Genomic DNA, 19460 nt, shown 5'->3' on the forward strand with positions numbered 1-19460 from the left:
TTGAGCAAAAACATTACGTTTGCAAAATGCTGAGAAAATAAACAAAGCCTACTAGAGATTCCCATCTCCCCTGTGTTGTCTGAACAATCTCGGAGCACTTGAGTACCTCCCAGTTTTTTGTACTATGACATCTGACTCATTCAGTCTCCACTCCAACCACCGAGGAGAGAGGACCTCTGAACTTTCGCTTAAGAACACTGCGTAACACACATAGTCCACTGCCTGTTGAAATGAACAATCGAAAATCTTTTAAAATAGAAATTGTGCTTCCGTGGACATTTCTTCTGTACCACGCACACACAAATGATTCAGTTGATTGTTTGGGGCGACTTCATGCGATGTTGGCTATATATCGAAATTACCTGTGAGCCGAGCCTTTCATTTTTCTTCCTGGTGCGCACTGTCATGTTCAGTTTAACCGATAATTTCGGAAAAAGTGTCAAAAGGCATCCACAGATCAGCACTGATAACCACCCCTTAAAGAAGACAAGATAAACTTCCTAAAACTCAGAGAGAAAAATGTAAGAAAACTCAGGAGGAGCCATTCAGTAAGGGATCCCCTCATCTACATACGATTGGTAACAGAGTGAGATGCAGACCATTACCGGATACTTTTTGCAATAGATTCAAATACAAATATAGCTGCAAGCAGCGATGCGGGTTCCGTCAAAACATTGTGAACAGTGGAACTGTTCATGGACAATGTCACAAAATCACTGAATGTTTTGACAAATTGGTGGAAATGCCATAATGAAAAATTAAAAAACATTTAGCAGTGACCTGTAGCGCCTCCTACGGTCGGATATGGGACCTTTGTGGTATGGAACTTAATCTTGTCCTGTAGTTACAACTTGCAGTAACTATTAGCGTCCTAGCTTTGGCCAAAAATATTTTTCTTAATACACCAAGGTGATTCTGCACACAGAAGTTCAGGAGTCTCTAGGCGTGAGATCTGATATCTGTCTTTCATACACTATGTTATAATGCAGCAAGGCAAAACTGCTCCTGAACCCTAATAACACATACATAGTCAGTGAAGTCACACACAGCATTACATTGCAGAAAGTTATGTGGAAAATGATACAGAAACACAGTATGGAGGATCTGGGGATTGTGGCAGTGCTGCCCAACCTGAACAAGTTTTGCTCATTTTTTGTATGATTCAGAATCTTGTGGACGGGATACAGATGCTATCAAAGTTCTTTGGCTTTCCTTTGACCGATGAGCAAGTCCAGACCATTGCAAGCGAGAGCAGCTTTACAGCCGTGAAGGAGAGCTCCAAGAACACTCATAGTGGATATGGCAGCGTGTTTTTCCGCAAAGGTACTTTCTCTTAACAGCGTATTTAACTGGTCTCTCTTTAACAGTCTCTCTCAGTCAGTCAGTCAATTTTATGTAGAAAGCACATTTAGACATGTAGATAGCACACATTACTGAGGTTAGCCAAAGTGCTGTAGTGAATAATTAGAACACACATATTAAGACACAAAACACCACCACAGACAATGCACAAAACATTTTACCACTGCACATACCTTTGGCCGTATGCAACAGTACTTTTTATAGATATTTAAAACCGTCATATGTTGAAGCAGTTTTTATACATTAAGTGACAATTTCAGTATCAAAACGCATTTGTCTTTATAAAAGCTACCAACAAAATCCATAGTTTTCAGGTGTGCTTTGGCATGCCAAGCCAAAGGAAACCAAAACATGGCTCAACACTTCACATACTTGAATTTCTTTTCTGTGGGGGTCAAATTTACGCCTTTCAAAAAGACTTGTTTAAAACAAACATTACACATTTCACATCTCTTCTGAAACTGCTCACAAGCAGTGAGGCGACCTACGCTGAGCTGATGCTCTGTTCCGATAGCAACAGGGCCCAGGTCCACTCCGCCCTCCAGGGAGGGGCAGGCATCGTCTGCATGACTGAGAATGTAGCCATATTGATCTGCCGTCACGCCGAGTTTTGGCGCCCTTCTGCCGTGTCGGGTGAGATTCCTGATTTGGAAACAGGTTCTGAGGAGAAGGAGAGCGCAGAGGACTCTGCTGGCTTAGAAAAGGCCGGTGGAAGTTCCAGCCCCTTCTTAAGCAACATAAGCTTGGATGAAGGACTTGAGATGGACACTGCTGGCTTGGAAAAGGCCGGTAGAGATTCCACCACCTTCATCACAAACAGGAGCTTGGATGAAGGACTTGAGATGGACTCTGCTGGCTTAGAAAAGGCTGGTGGAAGTTCCAGCCCCTTCTTAAGCAACACAAGCTTGGATGAAGGACTTGAGATGGACTCTGCTGGCTTAGAAAAGGCTGGTGGAAGTTCCAGCCCCTTCTTAAGCAACACAAGCATGGATGAAGGACTTGAGATGGACCCTGCTGGCTTGGAAAAGGCCGGTAGAAATTCGACCACCTTCATCACAAATACGAGCTTGGATGAAGGACTTGAGATGGACTCTGCTGGCTTAGAAAAGGCCGGTGGAAGTTCCAGACCCTTCTTAAGCAACACAAGCATGGAAGAAGGACTTGAGATGGACACTGCTGGCTTGGAAAAGGCCGGTAGAAATTCCACCACCTTCATCACAAACAGGAGCATGGATGAAGGACTTGAGATGATGTCTGCTGGCTTAGAAAAGTCCGATGGAGATTCCAGCCCCTTCTTAAGCAACACAAGCTTGGACGAAGGACTTGAGATGGACACTACTGGCTTGGAAAAGGTCGGTAGAAATTCCATCAACTTCATCACAAACATGAGCTTGGATCAAGGCTTTGAGATAGACACTGCTGGCTTAGAAAAGGCCGGTGGAAGTTCCAGCCCCTTCATAGGCAATAGAAGCTTGGATGAAGGACTGGACATAGAGTCTGCTTGCTTGGAAAAGGCCAGCACACTTGCCTCCTGCCTCTCATCCTCCTCCACTTCCCGGTCCTGCTACTCCTCCTCTTCTTCCACCTCTGTTCTCTCCTCTCCTTCGTTCTCCAAATCCTCCATCAGCTCCTCCACCTCCAGGGGCTCCATGGCTCGGGCCCCTAGCCCAGAGGGACATCATTTGGGAAAGACCGACACCCCCATCCTCCAGAGATGGTTCACACTGGTAAGCTGAAAACAAAAAAAAACAACACCACACACTGGCACTAGGTAGAACTGACATGTGACAATCTCAATGAATCTTTGTGTCTTTGCTCTCACTTCCAAACCCAGAAGAAAGAGAAGACTTTCCTTAAGGATGGACAGAATGTGGCTGCTAAGGGAAAAAAGACAAGCAAACTATTCAAGACAAACAAAGTTTCTCCCCTTAGCACCGAACGTGAGATCCTGACTGCATATTTGCTCATTTAGGCTTTCCCACTTTAGTTGGCTCTCCCACCATTTCACACACACAGACTTGCACAAAAACACTCTCACACACACACACAGGCATACAGATATGCACACACACACACACACACACACACACACTATTTTTAAGTGAGAGGTCACAGTGCTGAAGTTCTGTGTGATGTCATACCTTGTTGTGTGATGGTGTTTCCTGTCCAGGTCCAGACCTTGGTGAGTCCCCCATTGCTGGAGGAGAGAAGAAGAAGAAGAAAAAGTCCTTCAAAGCTTTCTTCCGGGGGATTTCTGCAGCTCTCTCCAGGGCTTTCTGCTTCGGCTGCGTGAAGGATATTCACCAGTAGAGGGCGCCACCTGCTTACTCAACTTGCTGCAGTGTCAAAGAGAGAGAACCTGTCACTACGGCAACAACCGTAGCTACTTCCCTCTTCTTCAGTTCTGTGTAACTAATGTTTTTAGTATATTTCAATAAAAAATACTGGAATTTCGTTTATATCTCCTTTGTAATCGTTAACTGTTCGAGTACAAGGTTGTGACATCACCATGTGAGGGACTGCATTCACACAGAGAGGCTGAATAGCATTTGTTAGTGGTTGTACACAACCACTGTACATCAGTGTAAAAGTTACCTTAAGTAATATTTGAACTATCATTACATTTACATGGCTGACATTTAAGCAAGTTTTTCAGTTAGAGAGATATTTGTCCTTCATTTTTCTGCTTTTTACTGCAGCAACCCTGAACCCTCACTCCTCAGTGGACTGTTATTTTAGCAAGTTTTTCAGTTAGAGATCCATTCTTTCTGCATTTTAACTGCAGCAACTGAACACTCAGAGTGGAACACTCAGAGGGCATGAAGGCTTTCTTTTTGTCTGTATGTCCCAAAGTGACATCTTTTTTAATTGAACTTTAAAGCAACTCTGAACCCTTACTGGGTGTAGGTGGGCTGAAGATCAAATTCAGTTCTTGACATTGTAATAAAACTCTTGAATAAAAGTATTTTCAGCTTTTTTTTAATGTGTTAATGTTTAGGTTGGACTCTGCTGATTATCATTATTAGGTGAGTAGTCAGGTGCAATGTTTGCCCAAACCATATGACCCTACACATACACACCTGCTAATAACGCCACATGTATGGCAGATCAAAGTCAGAACTTGTACAGACACTTGCTCAGGCCTGCATCGACGTGAGACCAGCATTGGATCTATTATGTTTCCTTGCCCAGCGCTAAGAGAGAAAGGATCAGTCAACAGTGAACAACCTCCTCTCTCTCTCGATCCTCATCAGTTTCCTTTAGGGTTTGGGTTGGTTGAGGGGCAGTTCTATGGGCGTATGTGAAGCCCTCTGTGACATGCTTGCGTGTAAAAAGGGCTATAAAAATCAATTGGATTTATTTTTGATCCTTTTGCACACCACTATGAGCCATGTGCATGACATGAACAGAGAACAGCAGCAGAGATGCTCAGGCAGTTATATGTGTGTACACAGTATATGTATTTATTTGTTTATGTAAAAAATATTCATTTATTCATTCAGTTTTTAAATGTATTCACCATTCATCCACAACGACTCAAAATACAGTGGAGATATCCATCTATTTTAGTATGTGTGAATTCCCTAGCTATCAAGGCCATCATCTTGGTGTTATGAGCACCTCATTCTACCACTTCTAGGTGAAGTGAGGACACAAACGTGCCTTGAGAGGTGAGGGCATAAAAATGTGTAATGAGTATGTGTCGTGCATGTCTTGAATGTTTGTGTGCGTGTGTAAATGTGTGGCCTTTTTGTACATACACCTAATGTTGACAAAATCCTGACAATGAGCACTAGTGTAATACTAGTCATCTTTGAAAACTGAGAATTCTCTGTATGCTGCATAAAGATGTCATACAGCATTGAGATATTGAGGTCAAAGTTGAACGATGTAACAAGTTCAAATAAATTATTCCATTCTGTCCGGCGGTTTACCATGCCTCAGACAATGGGCCCACATGCCCTTTGTGAAATGACTGAATAATGATTGATACTAGTGCAGTTTGCTGGCCAATTTTGTAGATAGCCAACATTAGCTAGTGTTTGATACCGATTTCTCAGGACTAGCATGGAACAGAGATTGCCATCTTCTTGCGTCACTAATCGAGTACCTCTGGAGAACTGCGTGATGGAGATGTATTATGAAGAATGACGCAAGCAGTTTAATGTAATTTTGAGTGCAATAAGCTTTAATGATACAAAAGCCAAAACAGATCAATCATTATGCTTATTTTAAAACTAACAGTTATGGAAAGTATTACCAAATATACCCTCATGTAGTGACAGGATCACTTCAGGATATTTGAAATATCTGGATACTGTTTAAAATCTGCACAATAGGTGTGTTTATCCATATGAACCAAACTGGAACCGGATAATGGAATAGAATCACAGCATGATTATGACTCTTCCAATTCAGGATGTGTTGGAAGATCAAAAAATAAAGGGTGCGTAATGATTAAGTAATTAAACTGCAGGGTTTTCCCAGCAGGGCTCCCTCTGTAAGAGCAGTGCTCAGGGCTCAGTGCAGTCGTAGATGGCATCATTGTTCAGGATGAGCCAGAGATGGCCCAGATCATAGGACACATGTTTCACCTGTCCGCTGTAGAGAGGAATGTGGGTCCAGCCGGTACCTTCAGGTTGACAGGCAGACGTGGAATCCCTGCGATGGAGACATTTCACTTCTAATCATGAAGGAATCATTTACAGTTGAGAGTAAAATGTATCACCATCACAAAACTAGAGGGTACAATTTCTGGGGAAATTGTAGGGTGTGCTTGCTTGCAGGGGTCCATATTTAAATTACATTTTACAACTGATATTTCAGTATATGTTATATTAAAATGCATAGCCTACTTATTTATAAAAAATTACATAGATTATGAAAAAATACAGAAGAACTTGTGGAGACAAACCTGCGGAACACGCCTCCTGCAGAATTCACTCCATAGACAGATCCGTCACTTCCCACCTCGATCATAGACAGGCTTCCTGGAACCTTCTGCCAGGTACCGTCCCCCTCACAATTAAAGGAGTTCACCCCCTAGAGGACCCAACAAAGGCTGATAAGCAAAATCAATTCATTTATTGATGATAGTAATTATTCCACAGACAGAGCCCAGCACAGCCTTACCTTCCTCACAAAGATTTGATCACCACTGTTAACACCCCAGCAGCTATAAGGACCACAGCTGTAGTACTTCAGGCCGCCAGGAATTTGGCGCCAGTTCAAAGCACTATTACTTCCACTGTAGCCAACTGTGTTCTTCTTTGGAAGACAGTAGGGGGCATCGACATGATTGGCTCCTGCCAAAAACTGGTCTCCACCAGCATCAATCTGCTTCAAGAGACCTGATCCAGAACAAAAACATTAACTTATGATTGCTCATGATCCCATCTGGAAAAGGTCTGTAAAAAACCTATAGGAATGACACTAGTCATGTACAACACATCTGTGGGAAAGAGCTTGCACAGCACATTTCACACAGAAAATGTCCTTCAACACCCATGTAGGTCATAGATGTAGATCATCACTACACACTGAGGTTGTAGACATATCGCACTTTTATCTGTCTAAAAATGACTACATGCAAACCTTGTCTATTGGTGGCGCACAAATCCATATATTATTATCATTGGTGTAGTTATACTTACCAGGTACATTCACCCAGTCAGTCCCAACTAGTTTAAAGATGAGATTCTCTCTGTTGGCTCCCCAGACTCCTGCAGGTCCTACGGTGACATGCTTCAGTTTGCCTGGCAACTGTGTCCATGCTGAACCAAACCTTGTGAAGATGCTGTCGTCTTTGTTGACCCCAATTACTTGTCCAACACCTACATCAATCTGCACCAGGGCACCAGAGATCTGTGTACAACTAAATGCTGCTGGACAAACCAAAAAAACACTTGGGTTGGTGGGGGTTGTCAGAGCAGGGAAAGATGGAAAACATGCACAGGATTGAGTAACAGTTAGACAAACTTACCCACACATGAACTCAGCAACAGACAGTGCAGGGCAAAGAGGAGTGTTGCGATACGGAGAGGCATGGCTTACTCAGTGACTAACTGACAAGTAGGTCTGTAGGAGGACAGAGGAGCAGATTTATACCAACCAACGTCCGTCACAACTGTGTCAGAAGGGGAGTAAAACTATGTGGAAAGTAGAGGCGTCACCAAACGTCAAGTACTGGTTCCACCACACCATATTGTCAAACACCTGATTCAAATGAATGGGTCGTTATCAGGCCCATTTATTTGAATCAGGTGTGCTGGAGTGTGCTGGAGCAGGGCAATATCTAACAAATGCAGGGCAGGGGGTCCCGTGGACCAGGATTGAGAACCACTGTCTGTGATGACCCCGCCCCCGCCCCCCACAACAAAGTTAAGTCATCTTTTATACATGCAGATGTCATTTGCTGTTGTTAACAATGAAACTAGTGGAAGGGGCAAGGTGCTCACTGAGAAGGCGGTCAACCAATGACAGTCAGAGCTCGCGCAAGAAGTTGAAACGTGAGGGAGATACCCTTTCCAAAACTTGTAAGGGCGTAAAAACTAGTTTGTGAAGGACCCAGAGAAACACGAATATCCGTCAAGGCAAAATTAGAGCATTTTTTAGGTCGCAAAAAGTGGACATATCCAGGTAAAAGAGGACGCCTGGTCACCCTAGGTACAGGTCAATGGTTAAAAGAAAAAGGTGATACAAATAAACTGCAACCAAAACTAAGTAAATCTCTCTCTAAGACCTTTGTTTCAAGCTTCGTGTCGTCCGTCCGTTTTTCGTCCGTCCGTAACTTGCTGCTATTTTCCACCTCCCTCCTCCGTCCCAAATCCGCCCTTAAAAACCATCCTGAGCTGGGGGTGTGGTCCAATTACTCAGGTGTTGTCCATTTCGCTGATCCCTAGTCTAATTCAACTAAATAAACTCGACACGGCAAAATATGTGCCCAAACACAACTCAATACAAAACACACAAATCTCAGCAAATTACATCAAGTGTAAAACATAACTAAATAACAGTACATGTTACTGTTAATGTACATTAGGAATCAGTCAATTGTCAACCACTCCCATAAATGTCTCACTTTGACATACCTATTATTCGAGTATTAGGTTACCTACATAAACACGAACAATGTACTTCCACACTATTCCTATTGCTCACTAGCCTTTACTTATTTCATGCAGTGCATTTCATTATGCCGGAGAAGCACTCATATTGCCTGTGCATTGTTTGTGGACATTTCGCTTTAATATGACTCAAAACTGTAGGCTAATGCTTGGACGATATCACCTCCTAGTGGAAATAACTGGCACACTAACTGGCATTCATTTGAATGAATATTTTCAGACACGGTGTCCGGTCCTGCCAGCAGTCACTCCTCCCTCCATCTGTCAGCTAACAACGTCTCTTGTACGGTGGAGTGTTCTGTGAAGAACGGGAGAGATGTGACCCTAACCTGGTACTAAGGAGAGGAGAGACTTCACCAGACCAGCAGTCCTGATCTCTCCTCCAACATCTCTCTCCATCTGGAGATGAAGGACCAGGATGGAGACACCTACAGCTGTGTGGCTGAAAACCCCATCAGTAACCAGACAGCCAAACTCAACAAGACAGAGCTGTGTCTAGGTCAGTGTGCTGTTTCTCTCCATGTCAAGAGAAGCAGATGACAAACAAGTAAACATGGAAACTCTGAATCCTTAGTTTTCATAGTAACGTCTCTGATGCACTTTAGTACACACAGTATACACACTATAGTATACTGTCATGTCTGTCGGTCTGTTTACTGTGGGGTAGAAAAACACCTGGTAAGACAAATGTGATGATTGTGACTTACGAGCAACTGAAGGAGGTGTGTCATATGTATTCCTGAATATGGTAGTTTGATGATGCATTGGTGTTTTGGGCGGGTGATGATGAGTCTCTTCTACTTTCTCCCCATGTGACAGTGGAGGATTTGGAGCGTAATGATGGAACTGCAGAGAGGCCCTACTTCATGTCCAAGAACCTGCTCACCATCCTGAACAAGTCCAACGAGGAGACCAAGACAATAGACTAACCTGAAGGACTGTGTGTGTGTGTATGTGTGCGTATGACTGTTATTGATTGCCACACTGTGTGTGAGTATGGGTGTGTGTGTGTGTGATGGTTTTGTTGATTGACTGTCATATGACGTGCGTGTGCATGTGCATGTGAGTGAAGAGAACAAAGGGAGAAGAGTTCCAACAGCCATTATTAACCATGTCTGTGATGTGTTTGGAATTGTTGTCTTTCTGAGACCCGTTCATACTGGCTACTGAAGTAACACAGTCTAAATGATAAGTGGCAAATGTTTGCTGAAAAGTAGGTGAAAATGACAGGACAAAAATGTATTTCATTGTTGGGTTTCTATTTAACCATGTTTGTACTTTTGACATTTGATTTTAGAGAACTTTAACTGTTCATTCTTTTTTCTCTATTAGATGTCTGAGTTGCCATCTTGAGAATGACAGTTTTATCTGTCGGGTTACTATGGATAGACAATAGTCTGTTGCTTTAGGCCAATTGTACCAATGCCTCCAGTATTACGTTTGATTAAAAAGCTATCATGCTAAGATGCTAAAATGTTCTATAAAGTTATTTTATTTTCCTAATGAGGTTTCTTGATTCATGTTGTTAAGCATTCGCCACGTACTGGCCTGTATTGTACTTACAATTTACCAAAGAAGGTTGTACAGTCTAAACCATAAACTAGAGTTAGGATTGAAAATATTTTGTCGTCTTGACCTAAAATGCATTATTTTTACGATTTATATTAGTATTTCCTAGTTCTTTATCTTTAAAGAAACATGGATGAAATCCCAGAACATTAAAAACTTTGGCGGCCTGTTATTATTACTGTTACTCTATTCAGTTGCTTGTTGTTGGTTTCAAGCAGTATCTTGAAGCAGTATAGCACTGCTTTGGTATATCTGGCATGTGTGAGGTGGGCACTGAAGTCTGTCTATATACACAGTAGGCCTAATACTGATAATAACTTAACCAGTACTTCAAATGACTATGAATGGTTGTTTATTTCTGTCTATTGGGCCCTGGACATAACTCCCACAGGTTCATTTATCCATACAGCCTGTAGGTGGCGTCATTGCGACATGAAACATATAGATGGCAAGAAAACTTGGTTTATCAAATAAAAACGTCACTTTTCTGTCTAAAACACATTGTTTAGGAAGAGACGACGCATGGCCCTCTCCATGGTGTATTGACATATTATGACGTAATCGGGCAGACAGGGATTGTGACGCGCTTTACAAATTTATAAGAACGTTACAAAATCAAATCAGTCATTGATGCAGGCAAGAAGCGAACCGCGTCTACTTTTTCCTCATTAGAAAGAGTAGTGGAAATGTATATTTATTGTTGAAATGTATATTTATGTGAGTATTTCCTAGATTATCATCTTTAAAGAAACATGGATGACATCCCGAAACATAAAAAACTTAGGCGGCCTAAACAGAAGGTAAGTCTAGTAAACCTAAAGTCAATAAAACAATTTACACTGTCGATAAACATCGACAAAAATACTTACTTATTTCGATTTGTCTAAATTGTTTCAGAAGGCTACTTTTGCGTTGTGTTTCACAAATAGCCTACCTATCGTGATTAACACTGTAAACCTTTTTCATAGTGATATTTCATATGTAGAAGTCATATTCATTTTTCGAATATCTCTGTTCAAGACACTCGCTGTATTTTCCCGATAACCCTTCTCACTCCTCCTTATGTTTGTGTGTGTATGAATGTTTTCAAACGTCTGTATATTTACGTGGCGTGTGTGTGTGTCTGTGTGTTTTTGTGTGTGTGTCTAGCCTGCTTGTCTCGCTACCGTCCAGTTGCCCCTCTGTTGGCCAGAGCAGGGGCTGAAGCTTCCTTCCCTGGTGTTCTCAGACAGGAAGCTGCTCTTCTCAGACGTTCACAAACCCCTCCAGGTAGGAACACACATAGATATATCTGTAGGAACACATACCTGGAAAGACTCAACACATTTCACACTTTGTTCATGTCTGACACATTGATCAATAGCAACTTACAAATAGTTTTGCATTTAATAAGAACCGTAGATAATAAAGGTTCAGAAGTGCATAAGTCTGACAGTATTTCAGTGAGAGGAGCCAAGGGAGTCTATATTTTATCAGTTCATCAGCTTATCAGTTTATCAGCATAATCTCAAATACTATATGCTAATGTAGAAGTGCAATAATACCAATATAATCATGTCAGAACTTGGTGCCAAAGCTTCCTCGATGCCCAGAGCCCAGCCGCAAGAGCAAGGCTGCCAGGAAGGCGTCAGGAGCTGAGAAGGATACAGGGGCCAACAAGGGGCCCCTGGCAGAGTCCTGGAGGGTTGTGGAGGACGCTGGAGCAGTTTATCGTTCAGCCGTGGCTGACGAGCTGGCAGGACTAGGCAGGGTGGTGGGTAGAAGGCCCTAATCCACCTCGCTGGGTACTACAGACTCCAGCCAGGCTCCTCCCCTCCTCTCTATCTTCCTCCACCTCTCCTATATCTCTGATACTGGCTCTGTTACTGTGCCTTGCTAAGTATGTTTCTTGCCTTAAGGTGACTGGTGGTGCATGTGCGAAGATGCTTCCCATCCCCCAGACCAGCTACTGTGAGTCTTTGTTCATTAATGTATCAACATTTAAATGATCACGTTCTGTCAAGAGAAGGGATCCACCGATCACATTGGGACTCTCCTCTTCCTCTAGGTGTATTTCCAGCAATCAAAAGTTCCTTTCGCCCAGTGGAACCAATCAGAGCGTCGGCCTTTGAGACACTCGGGCCCCTGGGATGCAGAGCCACACCAGATGGAAGGGTGAGTGCGTACTCCGCTCCACCTCCGTCTCCACCTCTGTCTCCACCTCTGTCTCCGCCTCTGTCTCCACCTCTGTCTCCTCCTCTGTCTCCACCTCCGTCTCTACCTCTGTCCCCATGCCGACCTGAGGCACAGTCGCCAGGTTCTTCTCCACCTCCAACCTTGAATGACCCTGTGATCCGGGAGACCACGCCCAGTCTTTTGTCATTGGAGGAGACCGGGGACGAGCTGTCTTTGTTGGAGGCCATGATGTCACACCCGTGAGTGTTCCTCCAAACGCTCCCCTTTAGACTAGTGTCCTCTTCAGAATGATGTTACGATCGTCAGTTGTCATTGTACTGTCAAACGTCAGTTCTTGTTCTTGTTACAGTCATTGGAAAATCATCAACAGGGTCCTGTTGAGAAAGGTAAATAAAATGTTTACGGGAATTGCTTTTACTCAGTCTGACAATCACCACATGTATCTGAATTGCCACATCACATATTTTTCTCCCTCCCTCCCTCCCTCCCTCCCTCCCTCCCTCCCTCCCTCCCTCCCTCCCTCCCTCCCTCCCTCCCTCCCTCCCTCCCTCCCTCCCTCCCTCCCTCCCTCCCTCCCTCCCTCCCTCCCTCCCTCCCTCCCTCCCTCCCTCCCTCCCACCCTCCCTCCCTCCCTCCCAGAACAAGAGCGTAGCTGAGCTTCAGGAGCGCTCAGAGGAGGTCATGGAGTGGGTTCTCAAGGTGACAAACGAGGTGGTCCTGCCCGCCATGGCCCTTTACCAGGTCTTCCACATCTGCAAAGACCAAGAGGATCGCCCGCTGTCCGTCGCCATCTCCTACAGCAGCTGGGACTCCCAGAGCGACAGGTCCTCTTCCGCAGGGCTGCTGTCCCCAGCCAGGCCTGTCACTGGCTCTCTGACTGGGATGGTATGTTTCAACCCTGCTGATTCTCCCCAGGACCAGGCCTCTTTTCTGGGCTCTGCCCACCCCTACGTCCCCCAGGGCGTTCTGAGAATGATCTCAGAGAGGTTCCAGCCTCTGCTGATAGGAGGGCAGGGATCCAGGCCCCAGAGCAGGCTGCTAGGTGGCAGGCCTCCGATGTTGGACTCTGATAGGCCCGCGGAGGAGGACGTCCTCGCCACGGCTTCCCTCACTGTGGCAGAGATTCTGTTGAAGGTGCAGGCGGTGATGGATAAACAAAAGCACAATGCAGAGGACAGGCTGTCAGCCTGTGTGGAGGAGCTCTACAAGTCTGTCATGGGAGAGGTGCTGGAGAAGTTTGCACTCCACCACCCCGGCTGCTTGCTGTCGGACAGCCCTGTGACCAGCATCTCCGAGGACCTGATATGCAACGCCTGGCAGGACGCCAAGGAGAATATTCAGGTCCTCGCCAACAGTCACTCCGACGCCATCAACGAGCTGGTGTCCCCGTGGCCCCCGTCGTCTGCCGACACAAGGGAGAGGATGGAGATGGCCTCCTTCCTCACTGGCAGCATGGCGGAGGCAGAAGAGATGGAGAAGGCGATGGCTCCGCCCAGCCGCATGACATCACCGCCCCTCTGCTCCCTGAAGGACAGCCTCTCTGGAATCCTGGCCCGCCACGCCCTGTTCCACAGCCCGGGCGTGGTCCCCACAGAGGAGAAGCTGGAGCTGGTGAGGATGGTGGGGGGCTTCCTCCAGGAGATGGAGCCCACAGAAGGAGGCTCTTCCCTGGACCAGCCCCAAGAGGTCTACGAGGCCTCCCTGCTCCAGAGCGTGGCTACGGCCTGCAACGTAATCCACAACGTCCTGAAGAACTTCCACGCAGCCCAGCAGCTGATTGGGCAAGTGGAGGTGGCAGACTTCCTGCAGCCTGGAAGTAAGACCTTCACCATGGTGGTGGAGTGTGTTAGCCAGAGCCTGCTAGGAGACGTTGCCGTGGAGCTGGATGCCCTGAGGAGGAACCTGGAAGCCAGCAGCAACAGTGGGAGGAGCAGCAGGAATCAGGAATGCCTCCCTCTTGACATCCGGCAGGAGCGATCAGTGGAGTGCAGCTCTCCTAGCAAGGAGGAGCAGGAGGACCATCAGAAGAAGGAGGAGACCGCCCCTCCCTCTTCCAGGAGCGCTAGCGCCTGGAGCGAGGCTAGCAGTGCTGCCAGCTGCCAAGACCTCAGCCTCATCGCTGAAAACATGCTGGAAATTATCATGCGGATGGCCCACTTGGCCTCCTCGCCTGACGACGACGACAAACGCGACGGAGGCTCCTCCGTCAAATCGTTCGACCAGGCGGAGAACGACCTGGGCCGCCTGCTGGCATCGCACAGCATGTGCACCAGGATGTTCCAGGGGAGGATCCAACACTTCTCCAAGCAGTTGATTAACTGCATTTATCAGCTTCTCCTGGACACCCAGATTGGACCACTCCCCTCGACACCCCATTGCCGCTCCGAGCCCAACTTCCAGAACCTGGAGGACAAGGAACATCTGGACCAGGAACTTTTCACCCCTCTGCTGTACAGTTTTTTCCAGATGGCCTTCAAGAGCCTGATGGGGAACCTGCTGGGTGAAGAAGACCTCATGGAGGACCACCGGGCCGACTCCTGCAGCGATGCGTCCTTGGACGGCAGTGACAGCAGTGGTGACAGCAGCAGTGACAGCAGCAGTGAGAGCAGTGACTGTCCCTCTGTGGACTGGTCCCGTGGGATGACGCCGGGCCCCAGGCATAAGGTTGAGGGTAGTAGGACATCGCAGAGCAAGTTGAAGCCCTCCTACAGCCAGGAACAGAGGCAGGCACTGGAGGCCATTTGTGAGGTGTTGACTACCCAGGCGGGAAGTGACATCTACAAGACCTGCAACGACCCACAAGAAAACATGGTTGTTGTCCGCAAAGGTAGAGACATTTTTTAACCTTTAGATATAAAAAAAATGGTAACTATGCTTTTGTAAGACATGCGATTATAAGAAAGATTTGCAAGTATTAAGATCTGCTGAATGACAATGTAGTCCAAGTAAATAACTATAATAATAGTATTGTAGTTAACAGATGAAATATGATATGAGAAAAGTATTGTTAATCGCTAATAGTAATAGTAGTTAAAAGTGAGTTTTCTTGTGCCAGGCCTTGATGCTAAAGCCAAGACCAGGGTCGGTAACCTAGCCAGCTCCTCCTCTGAAGACCAGAAAGTGACAACAGGAAGTCTCAATCCAGAGTCAGGTCTCACCAGCCAGGAAGTAGGACAGCCTGAGATGGATGACAACGAAAACGCTGACTACCCTGATGATTTCCACGAAGAGGAAGAAGGGTCAGATTGCCAGACAATTGCCATGGGTGCATTGATCGAGGAAGAGGAGAAGGATGAAGATTATGGAGCTGCAGGCCTCCCGGAGGAGGTCCAGGCTCATCCCTCCCTACCCATGAGCCCCTCTGAGACCCCCTCCCTCCAGCCCGGGGAGGTTCTGATCCAGGAGAAGGTCCTGATGCCCCCCCGGCCCAGCGCCCTGCACCACCAGACCCTGCATGACCTGCTGCACAGGCTGGTGGGACGCCTGGCCCTCCAGGGGCCCCTTCGTTCCTGCTTCACCCCCACCAACTCGGAGATAGAGTCTGTCCTCTTCCAAGACGTGAGCTGGTTTCTCTGGAACCAAGCCGGGATCGGCCTCGTCCTGGAGCACGAACCCCAGAACCCGCTCTTCGGTGGCGCCGACGCCCTGGACGCCATGTTTGAGGCGACCTACGCTGAGCTGATGCTATGTTCCGATAGCAACAGGGCCCAGGTCCACTCCGCCCTCCAGGGAGGGGCAGGCATCGTCTGCATGGCTGAGAATGTCGCCACGGTGATCTGCCGTCACGCCGAGTTTTGGCACCCTTCTGCCGTGTCGGGTGAGATTCCTGATTTGGAAACAGGTTCTGAGGAGAAGGAGAGCGCAGAGGACTCTGCTGGCCTAGAAAAGGCCGGTAGAAATTCCACCACCTTCATCACAAACACAAGCTTGGATGAAGGACTTGAGATGGACACTGCTGGCTTGGAAAAGGCTAGTAGAAATTCCACCAACTTCATCATAAACACGAGAGTGGATGAAGGACTTGAGATGGACACTGCTGGCTTGGAAAAGGTCGGTAGAAATTCCACCACCTTCATCACAAACAGGAGCATGGATGAAGGACTTGAGATGATGTCTGCTGGCTTAGAAAAGTCCAGTGGAGATTCCAGCCCCTTCTTAAGCAACACAAGCTTGGATGAAGGACTTGAGATGGACACTACTGGCTTGGAAAAGGCCGGTAGAAATTCCACCAACTTCATCACAAACATGAGCTTGGATCAAGGCTTTGAGATAGACACTGCTGGCTTAGAAAAGGCCGGTGGAAGTTCCAGCCCCTTCTTAAGCAACACAAGCTTGGATGAAGGACTTGAGATGGACACTGCTGGCTTGGAAAAGGCCAGTAGAAATTCCACCACCTTTATCACAAACACGAGCTTGGCTGAAGGACTTGAGATGGACACTGCTGGCTTGGAAAAGGTCGGTAGAAATTCCACCACCTTCATCACAAACAGGAGCATGGATGAAGGACTTGAGATGATGTCTGCTGGCTTAGAAAAGTCCAGTGGAGATTCCAGCCCCTTCTTAAGCAACACAAGCTTGGATGAAGGACTTGAGATGGACACTACTGGCTTGGAAAAGGCCGGTAGAAATTCCACCAACTTCATCACAAACATGAGCTTGGATCAAGGCTTTGAGATAGACACTGCTGGCTTAGAAAAGGCCGGTGGAAGTTCCAGCCCCTTCTTAAGCAACACTAGCTTGGGTGAAGGACTTGAGATGGACACTGCTGGCTTGGAAAAGGCCGGTAGAAATTTCACCACCTTCATCACAAACGGGAGCTTGGATGAAGGACTTGACATAGAGTCTGCTGGCTTGGAAAAGGCCAGCAGACTCGCCTCCTGCCTCTCATCCTCCTCCACTTCCCGGTCCTGCTACTCCTCCTCTTCTTCCACCTCTGTTCTCTCCTCCCCTTCGTCCTCCAAATCCTCCATCAGCTCCTCCACCTCCAGGGGCTCCATGGCTCGGGCCCCTAGCCCAGAGGGACATCATTTGGGAAAGACCGACACCCCCATCCTCCAGAGATGGTTCACACTGGTAAGCTGAAAACAACACCACACACTGGCACTAGGTAGAACTGACTTGAGCTGAGCCAGCGATGGTAAGGGACGATATGTGACAATCTCAATGAATCAGTGTGTCTTTGCTCTCACTTCCAAACCCAGAAGAAAGAGAAGACCTTCCTTAAGGATGGACAAAATGTGGATGCCAAGGGAAAAAAGACAATCAGAATATTCAGGACAAACAAAGTTTCTCCCCTTAGCACTGAACGTGAGTTTCTGACTGCATATTTGCTCATTTAGGCTTTCCCACTTTAGTTAGCTCTCCCACCATTTCACACACACAGACTTGCACACCAAAACTCACTCACACACACACACACACACACACACACATACAGGTATACAGATATGCACACACATACTATTTTTAAGTGAGAGGTCACAGTGCTGAAGTTCTGTGTGATGTCATACCTTGCTGTGTGATGGTGTTTCCTGTCCAGGTCCAGACCTTGGTGAGTCTTCCATTGCTGGAGGAGAGGAGAAGAAGAAGAAGAAAAAGAAAAAGTCCTTCAAAGCTTTCTTCCGGGGGATCTCTGCAGCTCTCTCCAGGGTTTTCTGCTTTGGCTGCGTGAAGGATATTCACCAGTAGAGGGCGCCACCTGCTTACTCAACTGGCTGGCAGAGAAAGAGAACCTGTCACTACGGCAACAACCGTAGCTACTCCCCTCTTCTTCAGTTCTGTGTAACCATGTTTTTAGGATATTCCAATAAAAACGACTGGAATTTCGTTTATATCTCCTTTGTAATCGTTTAAGCTGTTTGTGTACAAGGTTGTGACATCACCATGTCAGGACTGCAGCCACACAGAGAGGCTGATTAGCATTTGTTAAAGTAATTGTACAAAACCACTTTACATCAGTGTAAAAGTTACCTTAAACATGAGCTTTTCTAAAACTTTTAAATACACATGACACATGACCATATGTATTTTAAGAATGTTACTTGAGTTAGTTCAGAATAGTTTTGATTGTTCCCCAATTTAAAAAGAGCCTTCTTTTGTAATTATTAGGTTGAAACACACCACCGTTCTTCTTTATTCCAAGTGGTCCTGCTTGCATCTGCTCACACATGTTTAGCTAACACACACACAGAGACACACACATTCACACACAAACTGTACTGGTTCACTGGTGACAGAGGGTAGACAGGCCGCGGCAGGCAGGCGCCCCAAAGCGTGTCTTCTCTCACCTTCTCAAGGTCAGACCGGGCACGGCAGGCAGGCCGGCCTGTATGGTTTACACCTTCTGCATAGGCATCAAGGCAAGGGTGAAGGCTTTGGTCAGGACCTGGGTCCGGGAATCAGCCTGAGTCAGGAGATCAACCAGAGACTGGATCAGGACCTGCTTGACTTGGCCCTGAGGCAGGGTCTGGACCTAAGTCTGGGTCTGGACCTGTAGGACTTCGGTCTGAGGCTGGGTCTGGACCTTTACTTGGACCTGATGCTGGACCTGGACCTGAGGCTGGACCTGGACCTGGGCTTGTGAATGGGTCTACCGACAGTGCTCTTTGTCAGGGTCGGGTCGCGCTGGTGGGCCCAAGTCACTAATCGGAGAGCCATCAGTCAGTTTAAAATTCAAGAACTCTGAGGCTTGCTCGTAATCCACTGACCTCTTGAAGTTGACATAAGCATAACCCAGAGAGTGCTGGGTGACCCTGTCTCTGCAGACGTAGATAGAGGGGAAGGTCCCGGCGGGACTGAAGTGGTTGTAGAGCATTGCCTCAGTAACATGTTGGTGTATGTCTCCTACATACAAAGAAGCTGTTGGACATCTAGAAGGAGGCTGATTCTTTTTTCTCTGACTATCTCATCGAAAGGATTTCAGTTGTTGTGGAGCAAGGTAAAAATAAACATTTTGAGTTACTCTGAATAAAAAATGTTGTTCTACGTTTTAAACAGCCTACTAATGAATTCAAATAATGTGATGAATGTAAACTGTCACTGGAATATAAATGGCTAATTAATATGAATGATGACCAAAGTTTGATATACTTTTGGCTTTGGAAAGAGAGAAAAGTCCCATCTTGTGGATGGGATGGAGACCGGTAATTTCAGAATAAAGGACGTTCTGTTTTGTTTCAAAGACTAATCCTTACAAAAGGGCAACTAAACCAATCCATTGCTTACACA

The 19460-nt window shown here is 46.3% G+C and overlaps 3 protein-coding genes and 1 pseudogene across 9 annotated transcripts; 3 read left to right on the forward strand and 1 right to left on the reverse strand.

Moving 5' to 3' along the window:
• LOC146237978 (sulfotransferase 6B1-like) overlaps positions 1 to 1337 on the forward strand; it is a 44269-nt pseudogene extending 42932 nt beyond the window's left edge.
• Positions 1338 to 2571: 1234 nt separating this feature from the next.
• LOC146237984 (uncharacterized) lies at positions 2572 to 3769 on the forward strand. 2 transcript variants are annotated; one of them, XM_084686051.1, is made up of 3 exons: positions 2572 to 3089; positions 3197 to 3302; positions 3533 to 3769. In XM_084686051.1, the coding sequence occupies exons 1-3, from the start codon at positions 2592 to 2594 to the stop codon at positions 3670 to 3672; spliced, it is 744 nt and encodes a 247-aa protein (XP_084542177.1). In that variant the 5' UTR covers positions 2572 to 2591; the 3' UTR covers positions 3673 to 3769. The 2 variants fall into 2 exon arrangements, with proteins under 2 accessions (XP_084542177.1, XP_084542178.1); XM_084686052.1 differs by having other exon boundaries at positions 3200 to 3302.
• Positions 3770 to 5530: 1761 nt separating this feature from the next.
• Positions 5531 to 8178, reverse strand: LOC146237985 (fish-egg lectin-like). Of its 4 annotated transcripts, none has more exons than XM_084685712.1 (6): positions 8105 to 8178; positions 7346 to 7440; positions 7017 to 7244; positions 6496 to 6713; positions 6278 to 6405; positions 5531 to 6024 (listed from the first exon to the last, which is right to left on the reverse strand). In XM_084685712.1, exons 2-6 carry the CDS (start codon positions 7407 to 7409, stop codon positions 5877 to 5879), a joined length of 786 nt encoding a protein of 261 aa, XP_084541838.1. In that variant the 5' UTR covers positions 7410 to 7440; positions 8105 to 8178; the 3' UTR covers positions 5531 to 5876. The 4 variants fall into 4 exon arrangements, with proteins under 4 accessions (XP_084541838.1, XP_084541836.1, XP_084541839.1 ...); XM_084685710.1 differs by having other exon boundaries at positions 7017 to 7247; XM_084685713.1 differs by having other exon boundaries at positions 7346 to 7489; positions 8105 to 8168.
• Positions 8179 to 10698: 2520 nt separating this feature from the next.
• On the forward strand, positions 10699 to 18042 carry LOC146237986 (uncharacterized). Of its 3 annotated transcripts, none has more exons than XM_084686174.1 (10): positions 10699 to 10858; positions 11208 to 11327; positions 11620 to 11811; positions 11957 to 12008; positions 12106 to 12472; positions 12583 to 12619; positions 12873 to 15060; positions 15289 to 17306; positions 17435 to 17540; positions 17773 to 18042. In XM_084686174.1, exons 1-10 carry the CDS (start codon positions 10811 to 10813, stop codon positions 17919 to 17921), a joined length of 5277 nt encoding a protein of 1758 aa, XP_084542300.1. In that variant the 5' UTR covers positions 10699 to 10810; the 3' UTR covers positions 17922 to 18042. The 3 variants fall into 3 exon arrangements, with proteins under 3 accessions (XP_084542300.1, XP_084542301.1, XP_084542302.1); XM_084686175.1 differs by having other exon boundaries at positions 17438 to 17540; XM_084686176.1 differs by having other exon boundaries at positions 11635 to 11811.
• Positions 18043 to 19460: the final 1418 nt, after the last annotated feature.

Source organism: Hypomesus nipponensis, chromosome 21, assembly GCF_054491055.1.
Source record: "Hypomesus nipponensis isolate SF chromosome 21, ASM5449105v1, whole genome shotgun sequence".
NCBI lineage: Eukaryota > Metazoa > Chordata > Actinopteri > Osmeriformes > Osmeridae > Hypomesus > Hypomesus nipponensis.